The 11,938-nt window shown below is 37.8% G+C and overlaps 1 protein-coding gene across 3 annotated transcripts in view; it reads left to right on the forward strand.

The window, feature by feature from the left end:
- The window catches only part of Frk (fyn related Src family tyrosine kinase), a 144,849-nt gene extending 133,211 nt beyond the window's left edge, over positions 1–11,638 (forward strand). For all 3 annotated transcript variants that reach the window (XM_038340746.1, XM_038340747.1, XM_042055557.1), the window contains 3 exons: positions 6,109–6,290; positions 8,461–8,626; positions 9,009–11,638. In XM_038340746.1, the coding sequence (XP_038196674.1) occupies positions 6,109–6,290; positions 8,461–8,626; positions 9,009–9,217 (557 nt within the window). In that variant the 3' untranslated portion in view covers positions 9,218–11,638. The remainder of the gene's footprint in view (positions 1–6,108; positions 6,291–8,460; positions 8,627–9,008) is intronic.
- The last annotated feature ends 300 nt before the right edge of the window (positions 11,639–11,938 follow it).

Below are 11,938 nucleotides of genomic sequence, written 5' to 3' on the forward strand. Positions count from 1 at the left end.
TGTCTCCATTTCAGTGTTTGAGGAATGTCTGATGCACAGGGGCGTGTTTGCTAACACATGGTGACTGTCTGAAGACTTAAGTTGAGGTCACCTGTAAACTAATAAAGTTGATCAGCTAGCTTTGAGGCTGAGGCACCAACTGGCAAAGCTCTAGTTGACACATTGAAAATTCAGACTTCAAGAATTTCTTATGCTTGTTGATGTGATTTACTAAGGGTTATGAATCTTGTCTTCTGCATTAGTCCACCAGGGGCAAATTTACTAAGGCCTTCATGTTCATAGGTATTTTGTGGATAGGAGGAGTAATAGATGTATATTTATTACATCTAAGTCTTTACCAATAAAGAGGTAAAAGCTCAATAAAATAAGCTTGAATGGATTTTGCTGCTCTTGATGATCCAAAAGACTCTTCAGTGATCGCATGTAATAGATTTCCTTCTGAAGATGGAGACTGGCACAGGTTTGCAAACTTTGCACTAGTTTTGATGCATGGTGGTTATGGAAGTTCAGTGACCTTAGGCAATTTTTAGGCCAGTGAGTCCTTCACAATAGAAAAGCATATTAGCCAGTCTTGCAGTATTGGGATTGTTGGTGAAAACTTCCCGTGCCCTCTGTAATAGGATCACAGTGTAAAGTATGTTTGGAAAAACATGCACATTTTTTTCTATATAACAATCTTTGTAGTATCTAATCTTAGCTGATTTGTTTTGGTAATAACTTTATTCAAAATGGGGGAAGCCTATTAAAATACTTTACAATTGAGAATATTTATATTTATAATCTCTATATTCATATCTATATATCTTACAAATAGCTGTTTTTTTAATTTTTTAAACTTTTATTTTTTTTTTTTTTTTTTTTTTTTTTTTTTTTTTTTTTTTTTTTTTTTGGTTTTTCGAGACAGGGTTTCTCTGCAGCTTTTTTAGAGCCTGTCCTGGAACTAGCCCTTGTAGACCAGGCTGGCCTCGAACTCACAGAGATCCGCCTGCCTCTGCCTCCCGAGTGCTGGGATTAAAGGCACATGGGCTAAAAGTAAACAGTATTAAAAGATTAAGTTTATATAATACATATGTACAATTTAGTGGTGTTTTCTTTTCAGACAAAAACTGAGGCAAACTAGTTTTATAAACAAAAACTATACAAGAACATCACACATTAACAGATCACAATTTCTTCAAAGAGAGAAAAGGTTTACATGTCTGGTAACCTGGCATCATTTTTTTTTTTTTTGAAATAGAGTATGAAACTAAGGCTTTATGTTTGCAAAACTGGCAGTCCATTTTTAAGCCCCATCTTATGAGATGAACTTAACATGTGACCTAAACTTCTATTTTCTATGGCAGAAAAAAATATTAAATGTATACTGACTCCTAGAAATCTATTTATTTAAACTTGTATATAGATTAGCTACTTATACATTAAATATTTTAAGTTAGCCTTTGAAAAAGAAATTTGGGCCTAAATAGTTGTTATTTTTAAAATATACACCATTTTTATTAAATATACTTTGTAAAAAATATCTTAAAGCACCAAATTTCATGCCAATCAGATATCTCAATAAGCATAGTAATGAAAGAAATCAAAATTAAAAGCTTTTACGCAGGAGAGCAGTGGCACACTTACATCTTCATATGAGAAAACGACCATTAGTGTAAAGGAGGAAGGAGTCACTGTTGGAGAAGAATGTATTTCAGAACTCCACTTTTTACTTGGCTCGTTTTAAAAAAAAAAGCTCTAAACACATGAACATTCTCACTTTTAGCTTGTATGTTTAATCAAAGGGAGGGGAGGATGTAGACGACACATTCACACAATGACAAAGTGACAGCATTTCTCTTGTGTGACAGTGTCGCTTAACGGCACTGAAGTGGAAGATGGGGAGGCGGATCTCTGGTTTCAAGTGTGAGCAGCTAAGTTGCTCTACACTGCAGATAAGAGCTCAGGGAAAAAGCGGCCTCTTGCTTTCACTCTACCCAGTAACACAAACTTAAACAAATATGGGCATTTATATAGGCTGTGAATAAAAGAAGCTATGATGGATATTAGCATTATATTGGTTCCTACTGAAGTTATATTTTGAGTATATTCTGAGTTACGCAAGTTTCTTATTGACTGAAACTAGGCAGTTTATGTGAAAAACAGGATCAATGTGAGCTGGGGTATTCTGTCCAATACATTTTGGCCACAGCATTTGTGAGTTATGCGAAAAACCAACTATATGCACAGTCATAGACTGAATATGTGACATTTGGCGGCAGAATAAATACTTAATGATTGATTTATTGGCCCTTTAATAAATAGCACATAAGAAAACTGGATATTTCAGGCAATTCAGGCAATACAGTGAAATATGTGCACTTACATACATAGTTCACTAATAACATCTTCCTGAAACTCGAGGGAAGAAAATATCTTTATTTGATTTAGCATGTTGAGCTTCCTTTTTTCTCAATAAGTATTTCCCAAAATCCTAGAAATATCAGATATCTATGTACCCCTTAAAAAGTAACACACATTTTCTGTCTTTATAAGTTGGGTTCCGATGAGTGGTTCGTGGTTTTCATGCACTGTGTGCTGAAGTGGACCTAAGCTGCGGGTGCTCATTAGGGATCCGCTCAGTCAAGCAGGAGCACATAACTGTTGCTCCTCAGGAGCCTGGAGCATCTCCATCCTCCTCTACTCTTGTGTGTTTAGAGGCATAAGCAAAGCATATTTAGGCAGGCAGCACAGAACAGCTTCTGGGATCATAGCAGTTCAGCCTCAAACACGCCTGGATTACTCTACAGCCTGTTCCTAGAGTAGTCGAAAGCCCTGTGAAGGTAGACATGACAGGAAGCAGCAGTTTGTGTTTGGGCTGTGCACACAATTAGGTGATTTGCTGAAAACCAGATGCCAGAGGTAACAACAGGGGAGGACATGGACATTATTTCTTATAAAAAAAATGATGTACGGCTTTCTGTGTCAGGTGTTTAGCCAAATTACTTACAAGCATGAACTTAGCTCATTTTAAAAAAATACCTTATGAGGCAAATATTCTTCATTTACAATTAAAGAAAGAGGCCCAAGAAGGTTAGTAACCCATTTAAAGTGAATGTCTGGGGCCACGGGTTCTGCTTTAATGCCATGGATAGCATTGATATTGTTCCCCAGCCTATATTAGTTGTCTGCTGTTACCTTGCAAACATTCATTATGCCACTTGCTATAGTCAGTGTGCTGACTAATTTTATGCCAACCTGACACAAGCTAAAGTCATCTGAGAGGAGGGAGCCTCATCGAGAAAATGCCTCCATAAGATCCGGCTGAAGGCCAGCCTATAGGGCATTTTCTTAACTCATGTTTGATAGGGGAAGACCTTGCCAATTGTGGGAGGTGCCATCCCTGAGCTGGTGGGCTTGAGTTCTATAGGAAAGCAGACGGAGTAAGTCATGAGGAGCAAGCCAGTAATCAGCACCCCTTAATGGTCTCTGCATCAGCTCCTGCCTCCAGGTTCCAGCCCTGTGTGAGTTCCTGCCCTCTCTGCTTTTGATGATGAACTCTTATAGGGAACTGTGGGTGAAATAAACCCTTTCCTCTCCCAAGTTGCTTTTGATCATGATGTTTTGTCACAGCAATAATGACCCTTACGAAGACAGTCGGGAATGTAGTTGTAGCTCTCTGGGTTTCAGAGCTTAGGAATCATGGCAAAGGTGTCAGCATTTGCCAAAATCATTTCAAACTTCTAACAGGGAGGCATCTATCTCCAAACCAACTCATCTTGCTGGCAGGAGCTGGCTCATCCTGGGCTGTTGAGGAAATCAGTTTCTTGCTGGGTTTTGGTGAGAGGTTGTCTTCTTCTCTTTATCACACAGGACAGCTCATAACGTGGCAGCTTGTTACAAGTAGTGTGGGCAAGTGAGAAAGCAAAGGAGCATCCTTACAACAGAGGCACAGCCCCTTGTGACTACTTCTTGGAAATTCTGTGCCTTCAGTTTTTCCACATTGCATCAGTTAAATGTGTAACTTGGTCCATCCCAGACCAAGGGAAGGGGATGATGCCTAGGAAGCAAGGGTCAGTGGGAGCTGTTGGCTAATCATCAGCATCTCCTAGTACCTATACCTTTAGTTCCTTATTGATATCAAAAGGTAGACTGCTGTGGCCATCAGAATGTGATGCTTTGTCCATGCTGAGTTTTATTTAATCTTCATGATAACATTTTGTTTTCAACTGCGCAATTGATGTTAGAGACTATAGCATACAATTTAAAGCTTTTGTAACCTTGCATGCAAAAGTAACTATTTTTCATATGGATAAATTGCTCTTTGGGTGTCTTTCTCTAAGAAATGACATGAGGACTTAGACTTTTCTCTTTGTGTGACTTAAACATTGTGAAATTTATCCCTGTAGTTTCAGAGTTGAGGGAGATTTAAGGATCAGAACTGAAGATTTATCTAATCTAACTAAAATTTATCAAATCTAACTAAGATTAGATTTATTCCATCTGACTATGATGGTAGTTTTCTCTTAAGGCCTTTGACTTGTTACAACACCCCTATCTTTCTTGTTTCTGGTTAATTCTTCCCAGTTTTCTTGAAGGTTTACTTTTCTCTGCTGATTCTCAATGTTGATGTTCTCATGAAAAGTGTTTCTTCCTAGGAATCTAACACACTCATTAACATGACCATTACATTTGTATGTTTAACTGCAACCCTGGCCCATGGGCTTATCTTCTTTCAGCCAACTTCACATGGGTAATTCCCATACATCACTGGGTAATTAAAACTGCTTCACTTTCACACAGGTGCAATGATAATATTAACGTCTAGGATCTATTGGGCTCTTTTAAGTACCTGACGGTGTGTAAAGTGCTTTACACATATTAAATTCCTTTGAAATTTTATTTTAACAATAGATACTTTGGAGACACCAAGGTACTGGGATGTTAATCATATTGCTCAATGTTACAATGCAATATGAAGAGTAACCCTGACATCACATCTACTACCCTGGTGTTATATCGGTCTTCTATCTCCTGTGCTGTAGCTCTCTCTGAAGTCAGGGCTTATGCCTAAACCTAATGACCACAGGTCCAGCCAACTATATGAAATAATATTTGACTTAGGAAGGCAAGGAGAATAGGAGTATGCCTTTTTGTGAAATAACCTCAGTTTTGTAGATGTCTGCAGGTACTCGCCAACAGTGTGGTAGCTTAGCCTGAGGATGACTTAGAAAATCTCAGTTTCCATAGCTAGCACTGGACACTTTTACTAATGAGCAAGCCTATTCCACTATGTAAATTTCTGTACTTAGTTATGTAAAATGAGCAGTAGGTGAGTTTCTGTCCATTTAAGGTGTGTCTGTATCTGGAGAGATGTACAACCTGTTCTGAGAATAGCAAGCTATGAAAAGAAATTAAAAATGCATTATGTATGTAGGTGTAAGTGTGATGTATACATTTTATAAGTGATAAACCCTTAAATTTTACCAGTGATCTAATTCTTAAAAAAGTGTGGTGAAAGAATGAAAACTTTTCTTTGGTTTAGTCTGTTCTTTTGTTGCTATTTCATGAGTTTGATGAATAAAGTAAACCATGCAGAGTGTTTTCCTGTTTATAAAACTGACTGTATATATATATATATATATATATATATATATATATATATATATATGTAGTGTGTGTGTGTGTAGTCACAGGTCAATATTGAGTGCTTTCCTCAATAACTCTCCACTTTATTATTTGAGACAGAGTCACTGAGTCTGGAGCTTACTCATTGTGAGCCAACAACATCTGGCTCTTCCTGTTTCTGCCCCCCCCCCCTCATTGAGATTACAGGCATCTGAAATTATTGCAACTATGACCAGAACTTTTTTGGGGGGATCTAAAATTTAGGCTCTCATCCAGTGAGCCATTTCTCTATCCTGTAAAGACTTTTAAAAAGACAGAAGTCCCCAAATGACAGTTTCCATGAAGAGGCAAGTCAGCGATGTGTGTTTCTGAAAACACACAAACCTGTGTTGGGATGGTGTCGTTTCACATATGATTGATTCATCAGAATTCTCAGAAATTCTCAGAATTCACTTTGGTAGTTCAATGCTTTGCAGGATAATCTCTCATTTTCCTTTTGTTTAGATGACGGTGGGTCAAAAATCCATCTGGCTCAACAGGTAGACATGGCATCACAGGTGGCCTCCGGAATGGCCTATCTGGAGTCCCAAAACTACATCCACAGGGATCTGGCTGCAAGAAATGTTCTTGTTGGTGAACATAATATCTACAAAGTAGCAGATTTTGGACTTGCAAGAGTTTTTAAGGTAGATTTTCTTTTCTTTTCATTAATTCTTAGAGTATGTTAAATACCAAACAGGTTAATAGACCATTAAGTTCATGATTATTATTTAAAACTATATTTCTCAGTTCAGTGTGGTATCAAACACTTGGAACCCCAACACTCAGGAGGGTGAGGCAAGAGGAGTTTGGATTCAAGGTTAGACTTTGAATTTCAGTGAGACTCCTTTTTCGAAACAATAACTGTAGCAAAAGTAACAAAGCCACATATACAAAACAAATAAACATAGCCACGTTGTTCATCTACGGTCCATTGATAAAGGCAAGCACTCCAGGACCTTACAGACAGTATATTTTTCTTTTCTATTTCTTCAAAAAGGGCGGGGCAATGCAGGAAAAACAATGATCATGTAGATTAATAAATATGTAATTAAGTTTGTGGCTGAATTTATGGTCTATTTTTCATATGCTACTAGCAGCACCTACTTACTCTCACACATCTCTCCCAGAAAGCAGTAGACTGGATCTATCTTTGCTCACTTGACAATGCATCAAGGCCATGCTGCCATGACTCTGCAGCAGTCAGAAACTTTGTGTATGCTTATATATAAACACACACACACACACACACACACACACACACACACACACACACATATATATGGGCGTGTGATTGTTTTATATATGTGTGTCTACTTGTTCTCTTGTGTGCATGAGTACATGTAGAGGCCAGAAGTTTACACTGAGATCTCTTCTTTAGTCATTTCTCCAAATTATTAAAATGTTTTTAATTAATTCTTTGAAGATTTCATGCAACATATCTTGATCAAATTCATCCCCTCACCCCCAAACTGCTTCTCAGATCGTCCATCTTTCTACCTTACTCTACCAACCTAATTCATGCTCCAAGTTTTCCCTCTCCTCTCTCCCTCCCTCACTCCCTCCCTCCCTCCTCCTCTTACCTTCCCCCTCCCTCTTCCCTCCCTCATCCCTCCTTCCCATCCCTCCCTCCCTCCCTCCTGTTACCCCTCTTGGTCTCCTTTCTCATCCAAACCTGCTTGCGTGCCAACCTGGTCTTGGTCCCTTATGTGTCTTGCTGTAGGGTCTCTCATGGTCAACTGTAGCCTATCATTTTGGCTAGATTGGCTGGCAACCCATTCCCAGGACCTAACTGCGTTCCCTCCACCCTCAGCAAAGGGGTTACAGCCATGCACCACAATCACCCGGTTTTTATGAGGTGCTGGGGATCATCTTGCCCAGAACTCGTTTCGCCCACTGATCCATCTTTCAAAAACTGAACTGTTGGAGTTTTATTTTCCCATACTCACCCCGTTGTGTGATATTGATCCAAAGACAACAATAAAATGCCACCATAGGAAGCATTTACATCTGGACTTTAGATTTCCAAGTCATCTACTAAAAATATGAATGTAGAAATGAAACAACAGGTAAAGATTTCTTTTCATATCATTTTTTTCTTTCTTTTTTTTTTAGAAATTAATTAGAAACAAGCTATGTTGTTAAACTAACTTAAATTATTTAGATACTGCTTTTTGGTATTAGCAATTGGTTTAAATGATTTAATGTACATGCTTATTTTTGCCTGTGTGTATGTCTGTGCCTCACATGCATGGATGCAGTGCCCACAGAAGCCGGAATGCCCCAAATCTTTTAGAGCTGGAGTTATAGATATTTGTGAGCTGCCATATAAGTGCGGGGAACCAAACCTGGTTTCTCTTCAAGAGCAGCAAATGCTTTTAACTGCTGAGCCTTCTCTCTAGCGTTAGGAGCTCTTCAATACCAGCAGCTAAAGAAACCAGGCATTCTTTCCTCCTTTTAATCTTTTCCTCATTCTCCTTTCTTCTTCCTTCTTCCTCCTCCTCCTCCTCCTTCTTTTAAATTTGTAAAGGATTGATGTAAATCCAAATCACCACAATTCTCCTGCATGCAATCGATTGATGCTCCCCCATGGCTATTATGGGCACACTGTAAGTTCTCAAGAAACATCTTGCTAATGATGTCACACTGACTCTTCTAATTTTAATATCCAGTTCATAATACTTGATATTGTAATAGAAATTTATCTAAGCTCCGATTGAATATTTCCCTGTAAATTTTCATGTGAAACAGATTATAAATAAACGAGGGCAGCACAACAAATCGTTAACTTGGCTTGAATCCTTGATACATTAACAGGTAGATAATGAAGACATCTATGAATCTAAACACGAAATAAAGCTGCCAGTGAAGTGGACTGCACCTGAAGCCATTCGTACTAATAAATTCAGCATTAAGTCTGATGTGTGGTCTTTTGGAATCCTTCTCTATGAAATCATTACTTACGGCAAAATGCCTTACAGTGGTAAGTGATTAATTCAGAAGTGGGCCTTTCCGCTGCAGGTCACTTGCTTAGATGTGACTTTAACTGCTTTTCCCAGACTTAGAGGGCAGAGTTATGAGGCTGACCATACCATGTGCCTGTAGGAGCTCGAGAGATAAAATTTGATGGCGATAATTTGCATTAATGAGGTGGTTTATTGCTTTCTTCTCCTTTGCTCTTGAATTGCAGTCTTATAGACATTACTTTCTGCAGATTTTAGTTTAATGTCTACATCTTGGCAAGTAGATGGTAGATCTCGTGGCTCTATTAAGGGAAAGAATTTGCTTTGTATCCCAGAGATTAGTGTCTATAAATTGAAGTCTCTGATTGTCCATTTTTTTTTGTTCTTTTATATGTTTCTTAGGTATGACAGGTGCTCAAGTAATTCAGATGTTGAGTCAAAACTACAGACTGCCGCAACCACCTAACTGTCCAACGAAGTTCTACAGCATCATGCTGCAGTGCTGGGATGCAGAGCCTAAACAGCGGCCAAAATTTGAGACCCTGTACAGGCAACTTGAATACTACTTTGAAATTGATTCTTCATATTCAGATACAAATATAATTTCATAACTATGATTTATAACTTCATAAAATGAACACTGAAGAAAAAGAATAAATATAATGAAGATGTGAAAAAAATCAGAACCATCTCTCCAGAAATACAATCTTATAAACCAACTGTGAAATCAGTTGACATATTCAGGTGGTAGGGTGAGCTCAGCCGTGTATTATACATTAACAAAAATTATCTCTGTGTTTTACTGACTAGGGCACACTGCAGGACAGTCTAAGATGATATGTCATTTTCTCACTGCCTGGTACAATTAAACACATGAAATGAAATTATTTTTCCTTTGAAGAACTACTCATATTTCTATTTATTGTTGGAAATGCCGATCAAGAGAATCAACAGATGATAGTTTTTACTCAGTAACGGTTGTAGCATTTTCCTGTTTACTGATTAGACTGGTTATTCATTACTCCTCAAATTGCTGAATCCCATCAGGCTGTTATTATGAAGGAATTTGATTGCTCTGCAGCACAGCAGGACCTGTGCTTTGAGGTTTTTTTCCCCCTCTCTTTATAAAATATCCTGTAACTACAATGATGGCAAAGCCATGTTAAATGACTTGATTGGACTTGAAGTAATTGCACATGTTTTTCCTACGCAGAAGAAAATGAAGCAGCTGTTGAGAAAAAGAATTAAAATCTTTTTCATTTTGTAGAAGGAAATGATGGCGTTTTTCTGTACCTCAGTATGTGTCATCAGAGAATCGTCTGCATTAGCTTTAATTGTTCAGTGTCAGGAATCAGGTTGCAAAGCTGATGAATGCTTATGTTGGGGAATATGAGGGAGCCACCATGTTGATCACCTGCTCTGAGAAATAGATATTTATGTGGCTTAGGAGAGCCAGAGGAGAGCTGGAAGATTGCTGCCATGTTTTCAGTGAGAATCACAAGTTCCTTTGGCACACAGGCTAGTTTTAAATTGGCTACACAGCAGGTTAAGTCCTGCTTCAGCTCTTGAGTCTTGGGATAATGTCTGATCTTGGTTATACCTTTTGTCTGTAGAGACAGGAAGTTTTTTAGTCTCTTAATTTTTTTCTAACCTTGGCAAGAACGTCTCTGTTTTCTTAGTGTATTGAATATTCTGCCTAAAGTGACGTTAACGTCAGATTTATTTATTTCCAGACCTTCTACTGCACAGCACTGAATGAATTTCCCAAAATGAAACAGGGTATATCAAGTTTACCTTTTATCCTTCTTTAAGAGAGAAGAGAATATCTAGATAGTCACAAAAATCTGCTGGCAATAAAAAAAGAAAAATCTTTTTTTGTTTAACTAGAAACTAGGGGGCAAGGCACCAAGGACTAACCATAAGCAGTTTGGTGTTGCCGTGGTAAAAGTCCTTAAAAAAGCAATTTAGAGGAGGAAGTGTTTTTGTCTTTCAGGTCAGTTCATCACTGCAGAAAGTCACAATGACAAGTGCTTGAAGCAGTTGGTTACGTCATATCCACAGCTCAGAGGAGAGAGAAATAAGTACATGCATATGTGGCTTGCTCATTTGCTTGCTTGTGCTCAGCTCAATTTCTATATTCTTAAAATGTTTGGGACCCTTTGCCTAGGGAATAGTGTGTCATACGATGGGCTGGATCTTTCTAGATCAATTAACTTAACAAAGACAATTCTCTATAGACACGTCCACAGGCCAATCCAATATAGACAGCACATCATTGAGCTTCTCTGACCAGTGTGGTCTGGGTTGTATCAAGTTGCCAAGTGTACCTAGCCATCACGCTACTTAAGACTCAAACCCTATCAAACTTTCCAGTCTACCACAAGCATTGTCTGTTGTCTGTGTACCTGTGGTCACAGATTCCCATTGGTAGTAACTTAGGCTCTTTGTTCTACTTTAGTCAACAAGAGAAAAGTGGCCTCACTCTTAGGCATTATCCATAAAAATATTATCATGAAAATATTCTCATGTTTTGGGGAGAGAAAGCTGATAGCAAGCACAAGTCCTATGTCCAAGTCTGGACAACAAACAGTACAGGTACTGTGAGAGCTGAGTGTTGAACGGCTTAGAAGTAAAGCACTGGAGCTGGGATATGATCTTCTTCAAGACAAGCTGTTTATTCAAATAAAGTTAGAGATTAGTTGATGGATAGATGTCCATTAACAACACCATCTAAGAGGAATTAACTGTTGGAATTAATCTATGTACATCTCAAGCATTTCTGAAGACTTTAATCTGGATCACATGGAGCTAAAAACTGTATAAGCACTCAGAAAAGTAAGCATTAATATTTTAACCAGATGATAGAGAATGGAATGAAATAACTTCAAGTATTCACTTCCAGTTATCTAGTCTAATCTAAGCAAAGAGAAGATTTTCAACAACTAGTTGGTTAAAGTGATAATAATAAAAAGAATATTTTCTATTTTTTCTGACTTAATTTCTTCAGGACAGATTTCATTTGGGAATATATATTATGGAAGATATATATATATATATATATATGAATGGAAATATTCCCATTTTATTGTGCAAATTCAAATGCTATGTACTTTTTTGTGGTAGCTAATAATAATAAATTTGTAGTAAGATCTGGTTTTGAAACAAAGTGGCTGTCCTTTCCTGTTTTAATAGCATGTGAAACTTGTTTAACTCACTGTGTTGGATTCTTGGGGACATTTATGTTCAAGGTTCTGTTAAAGCAATCTATTATTCCTGTCTTTACCCTGATGGATCATGGAGAGAAATAATGGATTCAGTTATGAGAAACAGTA

This window comes from Arvicola amphibius, chromosome 8 (assembly GCF_903992535.2).
Source record: "Arvicola amphibius chromosome 8, mArvAmp1.2, whole genome shotgun sequence".
Classification (NCBI taxonomy): domain Eukaryota; kingdom Metazoa; phylum Chordata; class Mammalia; order Rodentia; family Cricetidae; genus Arvicola; species Arvicola amphibius.